The sequence below is a fragment of the Ursus arctos genome, unplaced genomic scaffold (genome assembly GCF_023065955.2).
Source record: "Ursus arctos isolate Adak ecotype North America unplaced genomic scaffold, UrsArc2.0 scaffold_24, whole genome shotgun sequence".
NCBI classification, from domain to species: domain Eukaryota; kingdom Metazoa; phylum Chordata; class Mammalia; order Carnivora; family Ursidae; genus Ursus; species Ursus arctos.
This window is the reverse complement of record NW_026622919.1, coordinates 598093-622009: the sequence shown is the minus strand read 5'-3', so window position 1 is coordinate 622009 and position 23917 is coordinate 598093. Positions and strand designations below refer to the sequence as shown.

At 50.1% G+C, this 23917-nt stretch overlaps 1 protein-coding gene across 1 annotated transcript; it reads right to left on the bottom strand.

Moving 5' to 3' along the window:
- Positions 1 to 523: 523 nt before the first annotated feature.
- WDR45B (WD repeat domain 45B) lies at positions 524 to 23041 on the bottom strand. Its single transcript, XM_026483809.4, has 10 exons — positions 22800 to 23041; positions 17214 to 17288; positions 12212 to 12313; positions 8763 to 8850; positions 7593 to 7687; positions 4797 to 4987; positions 4159 to 4244; positions 3148 to 3249; positions 2309 to 2430; positions 524 to 1918 (listed from the first exon to the last, which is right to left on the bottom strand). Exons 1-10 carry the CDS (start codon positions 22864 to 22866, stop codon positions 1812 to 1814), a joined length of 1035 nt encoding a protein of 344 aa, XP_026339594.1. The 5' UTR covers positions 22867 to 23041; the 3' UTR covers positions 524 to 1811.
- Positions 23042 to 23917: the final 876 nt, after the last annotated feature.

The window sequence follows — 23917 nt, the reverse complement described above, 5'->3', positions numbered from 1 at the left end:
CCGGGACCACACTCTCACACTGGCCTCTAACAGGGTGTGTCGGAACATTCCTGGGTGTTCGGGGTGCCGCATCTCCGCAGTCTCCGTGCACTGTGGCAACAGCTGTGCTTTCGTTACACAACTTTGTTCCTAGTTTAACGTACAGCTGGATACACCAGAGGAGCTGTATTTGGGGGAAACCTGAACTGTAACCGTACGAATGTGAAGGATCCCTCCTAGGCCTCCGTGCGCGGTTAGGGCTCACGTGTTAGCTGAGTCACCTGACCAGGCACCAGACAGGACACAGGCGCCTCCCCCAGAGGGAGTCCTGTTTGCCACCGCGACAGCGGGCTCAGCTTGCCCAACAGACAGCACACACCGCTAACAAACATACCACTCTTCACCCCTGCTCGCAGGCGGGGTGCCAACACGGGGCTGCCGCCCGCACGGGCAGCAGACAGAACTGCAGCCCAGAGTCTGGCAGATTCTGAAACGAGGGTCTGGTTTTGTAACGTACAATTCTTTTCCCTTGACGGATACAGAGTACAACAAAATTAGTCACTTTTATTTAAAAGAAACATTACAAATAAGTGCAAAATTAAATTTCATGATTAAATACACACAAAAGTAACATGCATACTTTACACTGAAATCCACATACAAAGTTAGCTGATTACATGACAGTAAAAGAACTGGCAGAACGGAGAGCTGCTGCCGCAGACTTTCAATGTTTGCAACCTGAAATCAAAACCATAAAATTAGGTTTCTTTAAAGGGAATTTAAGAAAATTAAATACATACCTCTGAGAGTACTAACAGTAATATAGAGCCCATAACCTGTTTTAGTCACCAAACGTTAGAAAATGTTATCATGTGCCTTTCCTTCTCAGAACGCTAGTGAAAGCTACTCTTACGAACGACGGGGACGCGGCAGGCTGAGGCCGCCCACTCCTGCCCACAGACGTCAGACCTGTGCTGCTGCGATGCCCGACCTTTCCCTCCACATCTTCTCAGTTAAGTGACGCTTTCCTCAGGGACTGATTCTGAAAGTCTACGTGTTACTCTGCCCCCTACACACAACAGGAAACTCAGGAGGACCGCCGGGCACACGAAACGCTCTGCTCGCCGCGGGCGCCCGGCCTCAGCCTCAATGCCAACAGCTCCAACAAACAGACGGGGACGGCCGCACCACAGCTCACGACAGGCACGGAAAAGACCAGGACGCCGGCTCGCAGGGAGACCCCACCCTGTGCTAACACGGCTGTCTCTCTTTGCTTCACGTTCAGAGGGGAGAAGGAATTCCTTTCTCCTTTTCTAAGGCAAGCTGCTGGTATTATTGTTCTGTTTAAAAATCTGGTTGGGATGTAAGAACTAACACTGACACGCTTGTTCATTTCCCCATTACAGACTCAGCAAAAATGACGGAATCTGTTGTTTTTCAACTTGTCCATCCTTTTGTCAACCCAGTCCCTACGTGTGTACAGAGCCCCCAGGTGCACGGGGGGCGCAGGTGGGCGGCGCGGTGGAAGCACAGAAGCGAGCGTCACAGCTGAACTAAAGGTAGCGGGCCAGCGGTCGGGCCCAGGCAGCTAGGAGCCACTTGAGTGTCTACACTGCCTTGGTGAGGATTCGTTCTTTAATACTGGAAACGGGAAGCCCTGCTCAGGAAAACAGACAACCACAGAATGGCTTCAGGACCAAGGTCCCCAGGCAGTCCTCCAGCCGCTGACCCACGAGGCCCAAGGGCACGGGCACCAGCCCCAGGAGTCTGAAGGGCACACTCAGCGCTTCAGGGGTGGCCGGCCGTGGGTGCTGGTTGCACTCCCGGTGGAGTCACAGCTTGTCATCGGTCATCTCTAGAAACTGCGCGTAGACGTCCCGGATGCACTCCCCCTTGGGGTTGAATAGGAATTTGTAGTAGCTGCCGTCTGCACAAATCGCTGAGACAGAAGGAGACCGTTTCACTCACGTGTTTGTCCCCTCAACGTTAACAGCAAGCAGACCTCCCTGAGCCAAACTGTAAATGGCCTTGCTCTGGGCAGCAACCCAGAGTGACTGCAGGTGACAAGGGACCCCTCATTCCTGACTGAGCACACGCGTGGCCAGGCGCCCCGACTATTCCGGGGTGGTGCATGTGTTCCTCCGTGTGGAGGGGAAAAACCCTGTCTGGTCATCAGTTTGAACACCAAATGACTTGCCTCCACAACTTCCTGGGAAACCCTGGAGGGCAGGGGGCTGACATCACCCCACACGGCTGTGCAGACGCCGAGTGGGACCCCCGGGGCCCCCAGGAGAGCGAGCACGGGGCAGCCAGTGCAAGGACCACTTACCAATGACGGCATTTGGCTCTGTTCCAAAGGCACAGATGCACGGAGAGCCTGAGGGAACCTGAAACTTGGAAAAACTCCACTTGGAACTGAAGTACTTTGGAAGGAAACTGGCTGAGGCCAGACTAGGAGGGCAAGGGGGAGAGAAAAGGCAGTTAGGTCTCCATAACAAAGGTGAAAAAACAGGGCTCTCTTTCATATGGCCTGAGCCCAGATACTTCAAATTCTATTTTCCCTTTTAATTTTACTTCTCACATGAAAAAGACAAAGCACTTAAAAATGGCTTTATGGTAACCCCAGAAGGGGCACAGGTTTCTACTGTGACTAAATTAATCTGCTAAACACGGCAAACATGAGGCCAGGCACTGGGGTCCAGGTCCGAGTCCTAAATCACAGGAACGGTGACTGGACCGTAACCAGACTCTAAGGAGCTGAAGGCGAGGAAGACGAGGCCGGAAACAACGCCTGTTTCTGCATCAGATACTGCGGACCCCTGAGCCATGAGCGGGTAAGGGACACCAACCCCTGCAGTCAAAGTTCTGCGTGTAACTGCTGACTCCCCAAAAATCTAACGCATGGCCTACTGCTGACCAATAACAAATGGTCGATTCACACCTATTCTGTACATCGTATGTACACACACCCCGAATTCTTACAAGAAAGCTAGAGAAAAGAAAACCCTGAGGAAGAGAAAACACACTCACGGCACTACCCCCCCACGTGCTGCGGCCCGTGGACGTCACAACTGTGCGGCTCGAGGGTCAGCGTGCTCGGTCACAGAATCAAATGAGCGGCTGTGACTTCACACCGAATGTGCCTGAGCGAGGGGCCGGGAAACCCACCTGGACTGTTTATTCCTTTTTGGATCTTCGGCAGCAAAAATGTGCACTGTGCCGTGGTCACTGGACACGCAGATGAGGGAAGCGTCCGGATTGAAGTTAATGCTGCAGAGAAATCAGATGGAGCTCTGGTGTCATGTGGACGCCGAGGAGCCTGCCCCCAGCCGTAGCGCCACGCCGCCATGTGGGCTGGTGCCTCGAACCCTGGCCTTCTCAAATTCAACACAGCAATTTTAAGCGCCGCCGCCCTCCACTAAGCAGCCTGCAGTGCTCTCCATGGAACCAGAGGGTCCACACTGCGGAACGACCCCACGTGCCACAGCAGGCAGGGCCCCTCCCTGGGTACACTGATAAGGCTGGGTGCCAGGGAGGGGAAGGAGCTTCCTGTGGACCCACCCCAAAGCTCTGGGGGCCCTGAGGCCACCCCTACAGGCCACTCGGGTGATAAACTCCTCCCCTCCAATGCCCCTGGCCCCTGGAGGTGCAGGCTGCCCTTTGGAGCTGGGCATCGCCAGGGCCGGGCAGGCCCCCACTCTGGCTGGAGGGGCCCCGAGAGCAGACAGAGAGGAGAACCCCACAGGGCTCCACGGGCATAGTCACGAAGTGCATCCGTTAATTACATGTTCATCACACAGACCCAAATGCCGCTCAGCACCTGCAAAGGCCACACCCGCAAAGAAGGAAACCCCGCCCGCACAGGGGTCCACCCCGGCCGGCTGCAGACCTGATTACAGATGAGCTACCAAGGTCTACCACAGACAAATCAGCCGGAGGCACCGGGCAGAAGACACAAAACCAGCAGGGTCGATGGTGATTACATTCTCCTTAACTTCTCCATGCAGTCCCACAACAACGATTTAGAGTTAGTCGTAACAAAACTAGCTCACACCTGACTCCCTAATAGCGGGTAGGGGCCCTGATTCTCCCTCAATCACACGGGCCCTGTTTCAATGCAGTCAACCCAAAGCAACAGCCTCTCGGGGGACACCGGGGGTGGGGGTGGGGGTTTCTTACCAATAAATATTGGCTGCTTGAGATCCTCTTCGTAGCTCCTGGATTAAATGCCCTGATGAAGTATCAAATATTCTTATAAGGGTCCCCTTTGAAAAACAGTGAAGTGTTTTATTATCATTCACAACTTTTTAGTTTTTTGAAATGAATATTATACTCAACCCATTAGCCCATAAACCCCTTCCCAACTCCCCCACATCATCTAAAACTCGACTCTTCCCTCCGTTGCACCCGAGAATAAGTTGGTGGCTCTTCAGCCCAACAGCACTGGTAGAAGCCAGACCCCTGGGCGCCAGCCCTCCACTAACCCCTCATCTACTGCCCCGGCAGGTGCCTGAGAGAACCCGCAGTCTGTTCTCTGTCTAGAGAAATGACATCTTTGCTGTAACTCCCGTAGCCAGTTAGAAAAAAGAACAGTGATTCTGCTGCCAAAAAGATGCCGCTTCACCAAGTAAATTAACTTTTCAACAGTCTATGTCAATGACGACTGATTCCCAAGGGAAGGTGGCCAAGAACCCGTGAGGAGTCAGAACCCACAGGGAAGGGCCAGTCTTCCATGGGGCCCGCACGGTAAGTCCTTGGGAAGGCAAGGGCGGCCGGGGCAGGCGCAGAGCTCTGCGAAAGGAGGGACACGCACTTACTTTCTCAGACGCCGTCGCAATTCTTGTTCCCTGCAGGTTGAGAGCAATGCAGCTCAGGACGCCCTCGTGGGCTGGAATGTCCACGGGCGGCTTCTCGGTGCTGGCCAGGTCCACGAGCTGCACGTGGCCCGTGTGCGTGCCCGGGAAGGCCAAGAGGGAGTTGTTACTGTTGGGGCACAGGACGCAGAGGCCTGACCGGAGATGGAGAGAACCCATCAAGCACTGAGGACTGTCTAAAGCCTCTGCGTTACCCAAACAAAACCTGTCTCTGTCCTCTAGCTCACAAGAAAAAAAATGAGACTTACTCATGTGTTTTCATTTTTTCTTTTTTTTAAGATTTTATTTATTTATCTTAGAGAGAGAGAGAGATGGCACAGGGCAGGGGGGCAGGGCACAGGGAGAGGGAGAATCTCAAGCAGACTCCCCGCTGAGCCTGGAGCCCAACGTGGGGCTCGATCCCACGACCATGAGATCATGACCTGAGCTGAAAACTTAGATGCTTAACTAACTGAGCCACCCAGGTGCCCCCAAGGGTTTTCATTTATATCAGAATCACAAGATTTTTTTCATTGTTAAAGGCGTTAGAGGGCCAAACAAAGGTAACTCCTGTGAGACTGCCTCATAATTGGAAACATCTGAACTTATTATTATTTTTTTTTTTTAAAGATTTTATTTATTTATTTGACAGAGAGAGACAGCCAGCGAGAGAGGGAACACAAGCAGGGGGAGTGGGAGAGGAAGAAGCAGGCTCCCATCAGAGGAGCCTGATGTGGGGCTCGATCCCACAATGCCGGGATCATGCCCTGAGCGGAAGACAGACGCTTAACGACTGCGCCACCCAGGCGCCCCTGAACTTATTCTTAAATACACTTTGTCAAGTATCCATCTTCCGTGACACCAGCCACTTGGAATACAAAATTGTGAAATATAAAAACTCCATTAATAATTGCATAAAAATGCAAAATACTTAGGAATAAATTTAACAGTGCCTATGTAAGACTATAAGACAATGTGGAAGAAAACCAAATTTCTGACAGATGGAGAGCTGATCTGATCTGACCTACTGTGGTCACGGCTACCATGTCCTCTGCCTGCAGGGTCAGTGCGGTCAGAGTCTCTGCAGGCTTTCTGAGACAGACAAGCGGACACTAGACGTTACAAGGAAAGGCAAGGTCTTAGAATAGCCAAAAATGTTTTGTAAAATAAGAACATGAGAGAACTTACACTACCTAATTTTAAGAATTATTTTAAAGCTCTAGATACCACAGCAGTATGGTACCGACATAAGGACAGATCACTGGAAGAGAACAAAGAGTCCAGAAAAATCTTACACTTACTCGATTAAAAAGAAAGAAAGCCAAAATAATTCAATGCAGAAAAAAATAGTCTTCTTAACAAATGATACTAGAAACTGGATATTCATTAAAAAAATACCAATCTGGGCCTTTGTCCCATGCCATACACACAAAAAATACATTAAAGACCTAACTTAAGAGCTAAAGCTTCTAGAACACATAAAATCTTCGTTCTGCAAAACACCACAGACCAACTGAAAATATCTGCAAAAGTGACAGACGAAAGGCACTATCTAGAACACACAAGGAACCCTCGCAACTCGGGGAAAAGATAAACAATGTTAAAGCAGGAAAGGGTGTGAACACACCTCGTAAGAGATGTCTGAATGCCAACAACACAGGACAAGATGCTCAGAGAAATGCAAACGAAACCACAGGGACACACTGTTGCCACGGCCACGGCAATGCCCCACAATCAAAACAGTGACACCACCAAGTGCTTGGGCAGGGATCTGCTGTCATCCAGGTCTCCCAGATCACGGATGGGCGTGTGAGAAGACACCGCCATTTTAGAAAACATGAGTATTTTACACACATGGACACATCATCACAATATGATCCAGCAAATGTGCTCTTCAGCATTCACCCAAGAGAAATAAAACAATTCCTCCAGGCAAAGACGTGTCTGTGAACATTCGCAGCAACTTCTGTCCCTAACAGTCCAAACACTGCAGTGGACAGTTCGGTATATCCATACTGTGCAATATTACTTCGCAATACACACGCGGAAAAGAACAATGTATACATAACACATGGAGGAACCGAAGAAATATTACGAGAAAGACCCCAAACATAACTGAAAAGGCAAAACTTGAAGGCCAGGTGGGGAAGGGGGCCACCTGGAACTCTTCTCCACTATGCTGGTAGTTACAAACTGTTTACAATGACTAAATATTACCGAATGACATAGTTAAAATGAGTGAGTTTTATGTATATGACAGCTCAATAAAGCTAGAAGAAAAACACTGAAAATTTTAAAATTAAGATGCTATAATGAGGGACAAAGCCACATGCAATCCTCACTCCAGAAGAAAAAGGGAAGGAAACCCCTCAGAACTCAGTGAAAACACGCAATTCCAAGGTCACCCAAGGAGCTCCTGAAGGGCTGACAATGACAGGGGGAAGCTTCCCTCATTCCGCCCCCTGACGGGGTGGGAGGGGAGGTCTCAGCCACTGCCTGGCAGGCCAGGTGCTGGCATGGGCACGTGGCCCAGAAAGCTTGCCCAGGAGTAGGTGGAAGGCACCAAGGGAAAAGGGCACAGGAGGAAGAAAGAGAAGCCTGTCTCCGTCAGAGTGCCCCCAATGAGTCTCAGGACCTGTCCAACCACAGCAGTGCCACTCAGACAGAAACCCGCCACAGGACAGGGCACGCAACACAGGTCCCCACCTGGATGGAACGTGAAAGAGCCAATTTCCACCATTATTCCTCTGCATTTCTTACCTTTAGGATTATAGCAGGTTTCAAAGACATGCAACTGATGGGGATTATGTGTGAAGGTAAACACCTTAATCATTGAGTCCAAAACAACCACAATTCTGGAAAGAAAGAAACACAATCAGAATTCCTATTTCCAAAAGTGGAACTCAAGCATTTTGTGATTTTTGTTCTTATCGTTTTGAAACTTAGAAACAGTCCAACAGCACAGACAGAACGATCATTCTTGAATCAGAGCCCCATGCAGGCGAGGTCTCTGGAGGTCACCCGTGAGCCCCGGGGGGTGTGGCAGGCACCGATGGACAAGCGCCTCTCTCCTGCACACCTGGGTACAGGCTAACAGAACTTCCTGAGGCTTAAGGACATTTTCATCAAATATTTCATCTACAGTTAAGAACCAAGCGGAGTATATGGAGCAGAAATTATTTCATTATACACTTTAAGGTATGTCTGGATAATTTAGAAATGCTGGAAACTGGAAGGTCCGTGGATTTGGCTCCAGGATACGCATTATTAGGGGCCCTACAATCAACATTCCTGGAAGTCACAAACCTAAGAACGCAGTTGTGACAGTCCCCTATTCACATTCAGCATCCCTGCCCCTCCCACAGCTGACCATAAGATGTAAATCACACCAAATTAAAATCAAAATTAATGAAACTCTATGTTGCTCAACGTACTAGTAAAAACTTCTGTGTTCTCCTAAACACCATGATGGCAACGGCTGAGAGAAGCCTGCTTTCAACAGGTGACAGGAATGCCACCTTCTCATGAAGCAGTCTCCAAAGCTTCCTTTATCTTCCAACTGGTAACATTTACTGAGGCAGCGCGTGGCAAAGCTGGACTGAGAGTAGGACAGCTCACAGCTCACCCCTCGTGTCCTCAGCGGGAACCTGTTGGATAGGGACCGTCCTCTGAAGGACTGAGAACCACCAGGGGTTGCTGCCAGGCACATCCGCTGACAGACTGCTTCTAAATGACCCACAGACACCCAGAAAACTCACCCCTTCTTCGCAGCAACACAGAGAATCCCATGTCCTCTGGGTCATAAATTACAATCATCACATTTGAAACATGATTTTCCCAAACACGCTTCTTCCTTCAATATCAAAGTATTTCAGCCATCTTCAGAAAAAGCGACTATTCCCACTTTTAAAACTTCAATAGCAAACCTACCGATCTCGCCGCAGCTTGACTGCTTTGACTTCTGTAGAAAATTCTATTTCAATAACAGTCTTCTTTTTGAGGTCATCCCAGATCATCACTGAAATTTCAGAGAGAACTTATGAGCACACCAATACACAGGCTGTGGGGCCTCGCAGAAGGGTCCTGACCTCATGAATCTCTGACCAGGTGGAGTTGTTGCTCTCCCACTGCCCAGTCTCAGACCCGAGGGACGGGGCAGCCCACCACTTGCACTGCTGTCTCCGAGAGTGGAGTGCTCACCCGTCCCTCCCCGCTCTTCCCTTCCAGTACCCCAGCCAGGCCTACATCACCTCCCCCCCGCCCACGTGAGCACACACACACGCCTCCTTTCTGCCAACCCTGCATAGTTTCCAGGCAAACTTCTCCCCACCCCACTGCCCTTGGTTCCACCCGCTCGAGCCCAAAGCCAGCGTCACGACAGTTCCTGCTGAAGTGCGAGACACACACCTGGGTCAAGCCAACAGAGGCTTTGGTTTTAATGGATTAAAGAACCAGGGCTGGGGATTTCTCGCAACCCCAGCCGTACTGTTCTTGCTCTTCTTTGGTCTTGCTCTGCTGCTCACACTGCAGTACGTTATGAAGCGTTAGTAGTCTGCATCCCAAGGGCTCAGACAATTTACAGATAACCTTCGAAGATGAGGACGGCGAGCAGCACTGAGCTGGGGAAGGGGCGTGGGGGAGTGTGGTATCCAGACATTTTCTATCTCCTGCAGCTTTCTCTTACAAAGCTGTGTAGGAAGAGTGTGAGGTGAGGGAAAACAAGCTTCCTCAACAGGTCGTGGGCCAGGTGACCAAGGGTGTGGGCAATGTCTCCCCTAAAGGTCCTGACACCATGACCACGAATCCTGGAGGTAGGATTCAGGGCTAAGTTTTGCCATAATGGACTCAGTGACCTCAAATCCAAATCAAGAGATAACAACACCTAAGAGAACGACCAAACTTTATTTACTACTGAAGAGATTAAAATTTATAACCATTCAAAAATGAAGCAGAGACTTCTGTTGTTACTCTTTTAAAATGCCGTCTTTGTCTGATAAATCTCTTCATTCCCAAATCCCCGAAGTGGGCTCCCCTCGCAGGCACTGGAGCACAGCACGTTAGTAAGTGGGACAGAACCTCAGGCCACCTCACTGAAATAACCTTCCGGGCAAAGGACACGTACGACACTCTTGAACGTACAAAGCAGCTCAAAAATAAACTTTCTTTCGCTCTGCAACCTAACCCTAAAAAGTCTGCAATTCAAAACAAATGTAAACTGGCCCAATCCAGACGAAACCCCAAAGATGAGCCACGTCAAGGGTGTCACAAATCTGAGTGAACTCTATTTTCAGAAATCTCTGAAAACAGCCTGACGGAGCCCCAGAGCCAGCAGCTCGAATTCTCACTCACAAAACGGAAGTGACCAGACACAATACCCCAGACAGTGAGAAAACCCCACGGACCTGGGGTGACCTTCGGCTCCCGCGGGCTGCAAGCCACCGTCCTGGTGTGCTAGAAATTCTACATGTATACCCAGGATTTGGCATGTCTTTTAATACAGTTCCTGACAGCAAAAGGTACCTTCACTAATTCTGGAATTCTTCTTTTGTCTTCTTAGCTCCTAAGAAAAGGCCTTTCGGCTCTGCCTGAACAACACTGTGCAGTCTCGGCTGGAACTTACCTCATTGCACTGTGATGACCAGTCCCCTCTAGTCCCATTTTACTGTTTTTCACAAACCAAAGACACTAGCTTCTTCCCATTTTGACACCATATATCTATTTATAACTGTTAAAATATTAAGAGTAACTTCAAGCAGTAATTTTGACATCACTGAAAAAACCACAGTGCCACAGGAGGGGCCCGGCTCCAGACTCTTCTCACCAGGGTCAGCAGTAACAGGCTCCAAGACAAAGACCTGAGTCAGCAGCAGGACTTGTACCTGCCCCCAAGCAGCCCAGGGAAAGGAATTCTAAGTAGGCTCCATGCCCAGCATGGAGCCCAGCACAGGGCTCGAAGCCACAACTCTGAGATTAAGAGTCGGATGCCCAACTGAGCGCCCCCGCCAGTGCCCCATCCTTGTACCCCAAGTACAGTGGCCTCTATGTCACTTCTGGATGGCCTCTTTCAGAACTCCCAAGCCACAGGTTCTGTTCACCCAGGCTCTGGTGGCAATGACACAGACAACAACCCAGGCTTTCTGCCCTTCGGCCCTGGTCATGACAAGCTGGAGGGGTCCATGCACACCGCTGCGGGTGGTTCTTTGCTCCCCAACCCCACCAACCCCACTCACACTGTCCACCTCTGAGAGCTGGCTGCTCTGAGAGCTGCAAGCCGGGGCCCCAGAGCCTGCCAAGGATCACCCAGGACTCTGCACCTTTCTGTGCTTAGCTGACTCCCCTCTTTCTTTGCTCCCATGTCAGGCCTGGGCTACTCCCTGCCACATGGTCTCAAGCAGACCTCCAGCTCATCCTCACACCCAAAGGCACCTTCTGGAACCTTCCCTTCCTGCCCAACCTGGAAAGAGAGCTATCCACCTCCTCCCCACCCACTCAGGAACCTATCACCAGTGGTTCCAACCCCACAGTCCTCGCGGACACCCAGGCTCAGTAGCACTTGATTCGGATAATCCCACTTACTTCTCTCTGCCTAGCCCTCCCTATGAATAAAGGCTCCCATCTCTGCCATCTTCAGTCTCACGCACTGCTTCTAGACTAGAACATTCCTGAGCTAGGACAGGACTGCTTTCCCGATCACACCCTCACCTGGTATTCAAGGCCCCCTGGATCTCTCCTCACCCACCTTCGAAATCCACCTGCCGCCTCTTCTGGTTTCTACCCTGCTTTCTTTCTCTCCCCCCAGCAGATACCTGGGTTCACAGGTACAAAGCACACAACTGCGGCTGCTAAAATTTTCGTTTCTCCCTTATTTTAAAAGCCAGACGTTTTACACCACAATCTTCCTGAGCACGCAGAGACTGAGACACACAGACCAAGACCAGTTACTCTTAAACCCAGAGCCAACGTGGCTTTTTGTCTATGTGGCAACTGATGCTTCTGTGAGTCAGTGGCTCTTTGCAGGAAAAATAACCTTCCTATACCTCACTTTAAAATTAACTTATAACATTTACGATAACAACTCACAGCTGAATACTCAGAACAAAATGGGGTCCAGGGGCATGCCATGCCCCCTTTTTAACCAAAGTTAATTGAAGAGCACGTGCTTTATGTCCACGGGAACAACTGAACCTTGCCACACACTCTTCCTCCTGGGAACAGCAGAGACGACACTTTCTCTCTGGATGCCTCTTGTTAGCGACTGGTCCCTCATACTCCACGGGGCTACAGGAAGAGCAGATGGAGCCGCGAACACCAAAACTCTCTACAAAGTTCCAGACGTTACAACACGGGAGGCACGACCATCAAGCCCACCATCACTTTACCTTTGTTGGGGGGGTATTTCGGCTTTTTCCCACCACCAACCAGTGCTAAATAGTTGCAGCGAAATAACATTTCAACGTGGCCAACTCCTCCTTCCAGAAATTCTGAAATGATATTGAAAAAAGTTAGTATGTATATTTTGCAATTTAAATAGAGAAAAAAAGGGCAAGGTAACACTCAGCATTTGACTTTCATCAGCATTTGTACCTGCTGACCCTCAGCAATGAGACTGCTGGCTGGCTGGCAAAGAGAAAGAGCCGTGGGCTTTGGGCCTCCCTCGGCAGCTCGTGCTCATGAGCTGTGTTTCCAGGTGCAAAGGCTGAGCAACCAGCACCCTAAGAAGCCAAAATACCAAAATGTATGAAATACCTACCTCATATTTTAAGGGATAGCAAAATCTCTAAGCTGTAAGAAACCATGCTGAATGCTTTAATGTAAAAGCAGAGTTTACCACTTTATTTATTTTTAAAGATTTTATTTATTTATTTGACAGAGAACCAGCCAGCGAGAGAGGGAACACAAGCAGGGGGAGTGGGAGAGGAAGAAGCAGGCTCCCAGTGGAGGAGCCTGATGTGGGGCTCCATCCCAGAACGCCAGGACCACGCCTCGAGCCGAAGGCAGACGCTTAACGTCTGCCTAACGACTGCGCCACCCAGGCGCCCCGAGTTTATCACTTTAAACACCTCTTCCACTGGCCTGAAAGGTTCAAAATGCTTGGTGAATTACATGAAGAGCAACACGTCAGCAGATTTTCAGACGTCCTCCACGACAAAAGGAAGACTACGGTGCTCACTCAGGGAAGGCATGGGAAGCCGGTGGGAAGTTCGGGGCTCGGGGAAGTGAACCCCACTCTGGATGGTTTCTGTTGCAGAGCAGGACCAGCCCACCCTGTTCTCACCAGCCCCACACTCTGGTCGGCAACGACCAGAGCTCCTGGCCCAGAGAGGGCACAGCAAAGGGCAAGTAAGGAAGCAAAACCTCTGAAAGTTAGACGTTAACAGAAGATCAGCGGCCATTCAAGAGGATTCCAAAGTTCATCAGCTGGCTCTGTGAGAAAAGTCAAATTCAAGGCCTCGTAGAAATTCTGGAAAGGACTACCCATTTGACCCTTGAGCGACATGGGATTCAACTGCACAGGTCCACTTATATGCAGACTTACTTTCAATAAATACAGTCTGATATTGTTGATGTATTTTCTTTTCTTGAGCTTACTTTATTGTAAGAATACAGTATATGGATACATGTGATGTACAAAATACGTTAACTGTTATCAATAAAGCTTCTGGTCAACAGTATGCTACTAGCAGTTAAGTTGCTGGGGAGTCCAAAGGCATACATGGGGGTTCCTGGGTGGTTCAGTGAAGCATCTGTCTTTGGCTCAGGTCATGATCCCAGGGTCCTGGGATTGAGACCCGCATCAGGCTCCCTGCTCCGAGGGGAGCCTGCTTCTCCCTCTCCTTCTCTGACTCTCCCCTGCTCATGCTCCTTCTGACTCACTCACTCTTTTGAATAGATAAAATCTCAAAAAATAAAAAATAAAAAAATAAAAATAAAGGTCACATATGGATTCTCGACTGCAGGGTAGGGGGAGTGGTGTGTGTGTGTGATCGCTCCTAATTCCTGGTTGTTCACGGTCAAGAGCAATGTATTTATACAAGCATCTGGGGTCTTTCTCCTCGTTTTTCCTTTCAGATAAAATCCTTTAGGTATAATTGATGAATCAAACAGTATGTGTGTCTGTATAAAATGAACACATTTTGCCAAATTACCCTACGAAAAGATTCTACCAACTTCAACTATACCATTAAGATCATGAAACAGGCCATGAAATGGTCTGCTTCTCCACAGCCAAGCCAAAGCTACATACTAACGTGGCACCATCACCCCTCATGACAATCTGCTCACTCCCCTCCACCTCACATTTCTCTCTAGTCCCTTCATCTCGGACATCCTGGGGTGAGTACATGAGCATGAAGCCCACTAGACAAAATGAGGATTAAGGCCCCTAACACACCATCATGTCAGGCAGGCTGCTGCACTGGGTAACGTCAGGAATTGTGCACAACAGGTCACCCCTTATTTCTAGATACTTGGTGTGTCACACCAAGGACCCGGTCTTATTCACGACTGAATCCCCAGCCCCAGTGCAGCACGAGACACTGGAGGCGCCCGACCACCGCCCTGAGAGTTGGGGTCGGGAACACGCAGCCCTCACCTGCGTTCCACCTCAGTCATGTACTGCTCTTTCTAGGCCTCTGTGTCCTCTCTACTTCCCCACATATGGCTGCCAATGTCACATGTGTGAGCACTGGCCATGTGAAGGGAAACATGGGTGACATGGGTGACACGGAAGACAGGGGAATGCCTCTAAACCCCTCTGCCTGCCTTGCCGGCTGTGCGAGCTCACTGAGCATGAGCTATACAAGTTCTAATCACCTCTGCACCATGGGAGAGTTGTGTTTCTAAATGAAAAGTGAAATTAACTTTTTATGAGTATTCCTTATGTTTCTATAATCACTGGGTATCATATTTTATCCAAATGTATCATTCTTGAACATTCTTCCTAGCATACACTCAGATATGAATCTGAGTCCTACGCTTGCACCCCACAGCATCACTGTGAACACCAGACAGGCCACCATTCCCGGCAGTCCTCCCTGGGGCCCCACGGCTTTCTTAGAGTGGAGCAGAGCTGCAAACCTACTTCAGGTGTGATTAAGACACAGGACCGTCAACGCCTGGGCGGGAGTTGGGAGAAAGCTGCCTCCAACGGCTCCCAGTCCCTGCTGGCAGGGAGCACACCTGGGAGAGGCAGCTCGTGGCCAACCCCACCTACTCAGTGCCACAGTCACACTGGAGATAACAGGGCCGACAGCCCAGATCAGAGGGTGACCACTGAAATGCAGGCACACTTCCTTCCTCCTCATTTAGAAAAGCAAACCACCAAGATAAAACAGGAATGAGATCCAGCCTGTTTTCTGTCAAGTTGTAAGTTGCCAGAAATATAACAGCAGACCACTCTACAAGTGCACAGGGCGGATTGCTTAAAATACACCATCAAAAAGCACAGCAAGGCCCCATCGTGATCCTTTTCAAATTCACTCCAAGCTAAGCTTAGGGACAGACTGCCCCAGACACAGTTCAGCTGAGCAGCAAGAGGAAATGATACTTGCCTTCAACGCGACAATGGCAAACCCTTCTGGAACTTAAGACTTGTAAATGCTTCTTGTCTAATGTATTTCTTTTTAGATTATTTATTTATGAGAGAGAGAGAGAGAGAGAAAGAGAGGGAGGGAGGGAGGAGCAGACTACCCGCTGAGCAAGGAGCCCACCGTGGGACTTGATCCCAGGACCTTGGGATCATGACCTGAGCCAAAGGCAGACTTCAACCGACTGAGCCACTAAAGCACACTAACGTATTTTTAAAAGAAATCCTGAATTTGTTATAAACATTTCATTAATTAGGAAATAGTTGTCAATATATTGCTAATGATTCAATTCGAAACTAAGCCTGTAACTCCTAAATTTCTAGGTCACTTTAAATAAAAAGTATTTGCAAATCAAATTGTTTCAAAGTATTTTGTCACTACTTATCCATATAAAGCAGAGTTGTCTTAATTCACTAAGCAACCAAAAAATAAATAAAAGTCAGATGCTCAGAAGACTAATAGGAGACTCCCGTCATGACACGGAGCGCTCACAGACACACAGTCCAAGAGCACACCGCTGCTGGACTGGGAGAGTAGGAAGGCACCAGGGCACACAGCTCTTAGTATGTGTGCCAGGCACTGATCCATGCGTTTTAAGCATTCTAATTCACTGATCTTCACGATAATCAAGACAGACAGTTATCACCTTCCTTTTACACACAGAAAGTGAGGCCAAGAGAAGGTGAGGAACTTGCCCAAGGTCACACAGCAGCCTGGTAAGGGGCAGAGACAGATTCCACCCAAACCATGTGGGCCAAGAACCTAAGCACTTAACTACCGGCTACAGTCTGTCTCTAATAAGTGCAAGTTACACACCTCAATTTACAAAGTCAACTCCTAGATGTAAAGCACCACTTACTGTTTTATACACCAGGGCTATTGTACAAACACCACGCTCAACAAAGGGCTTCCATTATCGAAAAGATTTCTGCTAGTCCCTGTGCTGGGTTCTTACTTGTGGCAACAGGAGGGGGCTGTTTAGTGGGGCACCAGGAGCAGGAACTTCCTCTTACAGATAAGCAGCAGCTCCAAGCATCAGAAAGTGTAACTTAGGCACTGAATAAAAACCAAAACCACAACTGCAGGAAGAAAAAGGATGTTTCTCATTTTCTATGATTTATCTGAGATTTGTTCATCTGTTGGCAGTGCCTGATTCTCCCAGCAAGTAAAGAAAGCAGGACACACCAAAAGCTTAAGAAAAATACCTTGGGGGAAAAATAAATTGAAAAAATTCTACCTGTGAAATTTACCATTTTTTCCTGTCAAATGGCAAAAGGATCACCATTATTTTATTATTGCCAGCAAAAGCCCAGATTCCACTTGGGAAGCTTTTGAAAACTTGTATTTCCCGAAAACATAACTTAAGACACCGAAATACGTAAACAGAAGCAACTACAATTTATTGCTACAGATAGTATTTTCTAAGTGGTCATTTACCAAGAGTCAAGAGTCCCATATACTGAATTAAACCTGTCCCTTGAGTTCTCTACAACTTCACACTCAGCAGCAAGAGAGAGAATGGGCTGCACCAAGCACCTGTTTCTCCTGTGGCAGCTAGCGAGAACTGAAGACACGGCAAAGACACATGATGCTTCAAAGTCCACATCCACGGAGAAATCATAGCCGGGCCACGCCCACTGGCTCACCTCTGTACCCCGTCTAGGCCGGTAGAGGGCCATGAACTTCCTACTTACTTCTCAAAACCAGCACCCTGCCCCCCACAACTGTGAGATAAAATGCAGATTCTTTGAAGTCTGGAAAAAGGGAGAAACTATAAAATGTCAACTACTCTTACCTTGTTTCTCTTTTTCTTTTAGCGGATCGGTGTTATAGACTCGGAATCCGTTTTCCATCCCACAGGCAAAGCATCCTAAAGTGTGAGAGAGAGAGAGACATTAGTCATCACAGTGGGATCTCAGCTAAGGGCCCCAGGGCCTGAAACAGCAAAAACAAGGGGTCTGGAGAAAGCAGCCCTTCCTAAGAACTCTTACAGATGCTCCGACCACACGGGCATGGTCTGCTCACGCCACAGCTACCCTCCTCAAGGCTGCTACTAAATGATGTGCATAATCTGGCACAACGTTTTCAGTCATCTAACGTGAAAAAGAGCCCTTAGAGTCGCACCAACTTCCTCCTGCAGGGACTTTCTCTGGCATTCCTGAAGACCAGCTCTGCCTGCACACTTAATTCCACGAGAGGGGTTCACCAGCTACCTCCACAAGCCATTCTGCCACTGCACATTTCCCCCGACACCTGCCTCTTGCTAACACTCACCACTGGCCTCGCTATTCCCAACACACCTCTCGAGTGCTGTGTGTCAGACACCAAGATGTGGAGAGGCAACAAGAAAGTCCATGCCTCCTGGAGGACAGCTGCGAGCGAGCAATCCCAGCAAGTGTGGACAGAGCAGACTAGGGCATGGGGGGAAAGGGCTGCTGCAGTATGGCTTTCCAGAAAGTGGCCTGAGGTCTCCCATGACCTCCTCCACCTGTAAACAAGCCTAACCTTGAAACACGTCACAGTCACACACCAGGTTGTTAATGGTCAAATTAACATCCACCGAAACAACCAAGATGGTGGAAAATGCCAAGTATAAAGCGGGTCTGGCGACATGGGAACTCTCAACCTACTGGCGGACGGCAAACCGGTACCACCACTCTGGAGCGCTGTTAGCACGACTGACTACAGCTGCCCACTCTACTCCTAGCTGCACAGGCCTTACGGAAATGACGTATGTTCACCAGAGGCGTGCATGAGAATGTTCACAGCAGCACCAAGACATTCTAATAGCCACAAACTGAGAACCCACCCAAATGCTCCACCAATGGTAAACTGAATTAACTGTGACATAGTCACACAAAAAACCACTATGCATCAATGAGAAAGATCTACAAAATACTCAGCAATATGGAAAATGTCTCACAAACGCGTAATGTTGAATAAAAAAGCCAGGAGCAAAAATAAAGGACAGAGACGGGCAAAACTCATCTACACTGCCGGAGGTCAGCCTGGCCCGGGGCAGTGACTGGAAGGGGCACAGGACGGCCAGGTATGTTCAGGCGGGAAGACTCAGCCAGCTGAGCACTCAGGGCGCAGCACTTTTCTGTGAGTACAGCATACTTCAGGGGAGAGAAGGAAAGGCGCTACAAACACCAGAGGTCGGCAACCACTCCCCAAGGAGGCTAGGCATCATCCTTGCCACGTTCACACAATTTTTTCCCACAGAGGAAGCCCCAGCCCAACAGCCGGGGACCCCACAGGGCCCTGGGTTAATTGGTGGGGCGGCAACGGGGCACTGGACTCGCCGGGGGGCTTTCTCCTATACACAGGCACACCTTGTTCCACGTTGCTTCACAGACCCTGTGGTCCGTCCACTCAAAGGTTCGTGGCAGCCCTGCCTCCAGCAAGTCTGTCAGCATCGCCCTTCCACAGCATTTGCTCGTGTCTCTGTGTCACATGCTGGTAATTCTAGCAAGATTTCCAACTTTTCCATTAGTATCTCTGTTACGGTGATCTGTGATCAGTGATTATGACTCACTGAAAACTCAGATGGGGGCTAACATTTTTTAGCAATGAAGTATTTTTTAATTAAAGTATGCAGGGGCGCCTGGGTGGCTCGGTCGGTTGGGCATCTGCCTTTCGCTCAGGTCATGATCTCAGGGTCCTGGGATCAAGCCCCGGGTCTGGCTCCCTGCTCAACCGGGAGCCTGCTTCTCTCTCTCCCTCTGCCTGCCACTCCCCTGCTTGTGCTCTCTCTCTCTAATATATAAAATCTTAAAAAAAAAAATTAAAGTGCGCACATTTTTCTTTAGACATAATGCCACTGCACACTTAACAGAGTACAGTACAGTGTAAACATAAGTTTTATATACACTGAAAAATAAAAATATTAATTTGACTCACTTTATTGTGACAGTCTCTTTAGTGCAGTGGTCTGGAACCAAACCTGCAGTTTCTCTGAGGTGTGTCTGTACAGACCACTCCCGTACCGCCCACATGCAAAAACTACCACTACCCCCACCCCCTTCCCCAGAGCTACAGTGAAGAGGGCCAAGGACAGCAGTCTGTGGCCTCAGGCTTTGGTCCAGGCAGGATAAACAAGTATACAGAGAAAGGGCACATACTCAAAAATTTGAGTTTCCCAAGGGATTAGAAAGAAAAATAGGCAGCTAAATTATAGAAATGTAAGAGTCTTGAAGACCATCGTATAAATTATGTTTAGAAGATAAAAGCCTGAACATTTAAAATTACGAGCAAATGTCCTTTTAAAAATGATTTCTTGGGGCGCCTGGGTGGCACAGCGGTTGGGCGTCTGCCTTTGGCTCAGGGTGTGATCCCGGCGTTATGGGATCGAGCCCCACATCAGGCTTCTCTGCTAGGAGCCTGCTTCTTCCTCTCCCACTCCCCCTGCTTGTGTTCCCTCTCTCGCTGGCTGTCTCTATCTCTGTCAAATAAATGGGTAAAATCTTAAAAAAAAAAAAAAAAAAAAAAAAGAAATTATAAAAAAAATAAAAAATAAAAATGATTTCCTGTACATCTGAAACAAACGTAACATTATGTTTCAACTATATTTCAACTAAAAAAATTATAAAAATAAACAATGATTTCTAGGGGCGCGTGGGTGGCTCAGTCAGTTAAGTGTCTGACTTCTGCTCAGGTCATGATCCTGGGACCCTGGATCGAGCCCCGAGTTGGGCTCCCTGCTCAGCAGGGTGTCTGCTTCTCCCTCTGCCTGCCACTCCCTGTGCTTGTGCTTGCTCTCTCAAATAAATAAAATCTTTAAAAATAAATAAATAAATAAATAAATAAAAACAATCTTCAATAAAACCTTTATAAAAATAATGGGGGCGCCTGGGTAGCGCAGTCGTTAAGCGTCTGCCTCCGGCTCAGGGCGTGATCCCGGCGTTCCGGGATCGAGTCCCACATCGGGCTCCTCGGCTGGGAGCCTGCTTCTTCCTCTCCCACTCCCCCTGCTTGTGTTCCCTCTCTCGCTGACTGTCTCTCTGTCAAATAAATAAATAAAATCTTAAAAATAAAAAAATAAAAAAATAAAAATAAAAAAAAATATTATAATCTTCCCTGGTTTCTTAAATAATCAGCATCATTATGAGCCTCAAATACTATACTGAAACTTAGTTCAAAGATTCCTCACTCAGCATCAAGGCAGGTATCCTAAGAATAATTCTCTTGCATGAAATGACTTCAATTCACTAAGCTGTTTGCTTTTGTAAACACAAAAGGTATCATAAGTTTTTATAGTTACCACTCCCCTCCCTTAGTACCAGCTAGCCATCTGTTTCCACTAAAAACGTATTATTTTTTTAAAGATTTCATTTATTTATTTATTGGAGGGGGACAGAGGCAGAAGCAGACTCCCCACCAAGCAGGGAGCCCAATGCAGGGCTCCATCCCAGGACTGCAGGATCATGACCTGAGTCGAAGGCAGACACTTAAGTGACTGAGCCACCCAGGGACTCCTGAAAACATAGTCTTTTTTTTTTTTTTTTAAGATTTTATTTATTTATTTGACAGAGAGAAAGCCAGCGAGAGAGGGAACACAAGCGGGGGAGTGGGAGAGAAAGAAGCAGGCTCCCAGTGGAGGAGCCTGATGTGGGGCTCGATCCCAGAACGCTGGGATCACGCCCTGGGCTGAAGGCAGATGCTTAACGACCAGCCACCCAGGTGCCCCTTGAAACATATTTCTTAAGGAGTTGTTATATCACTGTTAATTCTCTAAAGAGCTCTCAATTATTATCAAGCCCATTAAAAAACCTACTGACCCTCCTCTGGTAATCAAACCCCAAGGTACAACGATGCATGTCATTGCCAATGTCCAACATCTGGCCCCAAACTCATACCCCCCCCCCATAAATCCGTTCTCCCACAATCCCTGCAGTCTGGCCCAACCAAACCACCTTCCCTGGCTCTGCCCACAGCACCCACACCCCTCCCAAACCTTCCCCACGGCTTACTGCCACCTCCTCCGAGAACCCTTCCATGACCTCAAAGGCTGGAGGGAAACTTGCCCTCCACGGACTACATGAAAACCTCCTATACCTACCTTGGCATGCCTCTTTCTACATGCCACCTTGTTATCTCTCCGGTGTTTCAGCTCCCCTATGACACCACAATCAACACCTGTGGGCAGGCTTAATCCATCCTTCCCAGCGCAGCACAAAGTAAACACGTGCCAACCACAGCTAGGCAACACTCCACTGTGATTTATTTTCATAAAGGCGGGATCCTACAGCACTACTCGCATTCTCTTCAAAAACAAAACTTGCAAAGCGACCATGTAAAAGCTGTCCCTGAACAGCAGCTGTCACCCCCTTTCTCCCCAGTGGGGAGGGGAGGCAGCTCTGCGCCCCGGTCCTCCCCGCCCCTCCTCCCCGGCATCCTGCGGGCCGTAGTGGACTTGGCTCCAACAGCGGTTTAAATCACCCAGGGACCTCAGCTGGATTCCAAAACGTGAAAATAAAACGCCATGTCCCCCAACGGCACACTCAACAGTCAAGTCCTTAGAGGTCCTTTGATTTCACTGAACAAGAAGAAAAAACGCTAGGGAAGTTCAGTGACACTTTCTCATTAAAACCAACAGAACGGGCGAGGACCTACACCCAACTAGGTCACTAGGGTACGCAGCTGAAAAGAAACTGAAGTGTTTTTCAACTCAACTAGCGCTTATCCGCCGAAGACTCTAAACGAGTACAGGAGAAAAAGCGGAGTTTCGAAGAAGATCCCAGTATCTTCCCCTGGGGAAAAATCCGATTATCGTCGAACCCGGTGGGAGCCCGCGGAGGAGGGCCGACCGAGTGGCTGCGGCCGTCGCCCCGGAGCTCCAGAAAAGTCCGGACGCGAGGGACCCGCCCCGACCTCGGCCCACACACCCCCGCCCGGAGTGGGAGCGGCGCCGGGAGCGCCGGGGCGCAAGGCCAGGACAAAACTGGGGGTGGCACGGTCAAGGGCCGCCTTGGGGGGAAGGAGCCGGTTGGGGTGGGGGGCGACGGGGGGGGTGGGAAACAGCCAGGTCGGGGGGTGTTGGGGGGCGTCCGGGGAGGAACCAGGCCGGGTCCGGGGACGTCGGGGGAGGGGCCAGGCCGGATCGGTGGGCGTGGGGGAAGGGCCTGCCCGGGTCGGGGGGCGTCGGCGGGGGGGGGGGTCAGGCCGGGTCAGGGGCGTCCGAGGAAGAACCAGGCCCGGTCGGGGGCCGTCGGGGGAGGGCCTGCCCGGGTCAGGGGGCGTCGGGGGAGGGACCAGGCCGGGTCCGGGGCGTCGGAGGAGGGGCAGGCCCGGTCGGGGGGCATCGGGGGAGGGCCCGCCCGGTCGGGGGATTCCGGAAGAGGCCGGGTCGGAGCCCGGGCGCGCGCAGGGGCGCCCTCACCGTGGTCCTGGTTGAAGCCTGCATAGAGCAGCCCGTTGCCGTGGGGGTTACACGGCAGGAGGTTCATGGCGCCGCCGCGAAGGGTCCGCCGCTCCTCAGCGCCGCATGCCCCCGGGGAGGCCGGGCGCTGGGGTCCCGTCTGTCCGGCGGAGGCCGCCGCGCCGGAAGCGAGGGACGGACGTGCGTGCGCGCGCAGCCACGGAGCCGCGGAGCGCCGAGCGCATCCACCTGGGCCCGGCCAGGGCGGTGAGAGAGCGCCGAGAACGTCACGTGCGCAGGGGCGGGGCCGCGTCGGGGGCGGGCCCTGTGCGGAGGGAGGCGGTCTTGGAATGGAGGGGAGGAGCCTGGCGGCAGGGGGCGGGTCGGGTCTGGGGGCGGAGAACCACCCGCCGGGTCAGAGGAGACTGGAGGGAAATCCACCCCGGACCAGGGTGCGATTCAAAGAGGCAACCGCACCCCACCCCCGCCCCCAAGGGCAGGCAGGGCCCACAGCCCCATATATAACTAGAGCCCCCCCCAGGAATCATGTACATTGAGAGAGACTTTTTCTTTTTAATTGATTGAAAAGATGAGTATTTAAAATAGTAACAACGCATTATAGGGTTTTTATGATATACAGAAGTAAATTGTACACAAATATAGAAAAATGGATGGAAGTGAGGAAGTGGAAATATATAGAGGTATAGACACCCCCCCATACAAACCTCCATAGGATACAGCAGCCCCCCCAGGACACACAGCCCCAACAGGACACACAGCCTCCCTGGACACACAACTCCCCTCCCAGGACACACAGACACCCATCCTGGGACACACAGAACACACAGCAGCCCCCCCCCCCCCCAGGACACACAGCCCCAACAGGACACACAGCCTTCCTGGGACATACAGACCCCCCTCCCAGGACACACAGCCTCCCTGCACATACGGCTCCCCCTCCTGGGACCCACAGACCATCCCCTCAAGGAATAAAGTCTAGACTTTCTGGCACAGAGCAGCTGGGCTGTGGTCCTACTGCAACATGTGTGGCCATGGAGACAAGAGTGGTGGCCCTAGGGTCCCCTACTCAGACAACCCTCTGGTCTCTCCCTCACTGTCCCCTGACCTATTTTCCCCTT

Coding starts and splice junctions, on each gene's coding strand:
- WDR45B (XM_026483809.4), bottom strand. CDS start 22,866: ATGAACCTCCTGCCGTGTAACCCCCACGGCAACGGGCTGCTCTATGCA. Junction 17,289..22,799: donor AGGCTTCAACCAGGACCACG/GTGAGGGCGCCC, acceptor CTCACACTTTAG/GATGCTTTGCCTGTGGGATG. Junction 7,688..8,762: donor GTCAAGCTGCGGCGAGATCG/GTAGGTTTGCTA, acceptor CTTTCTTTCCAG/AATTGTGGTTGTTTTGGACT.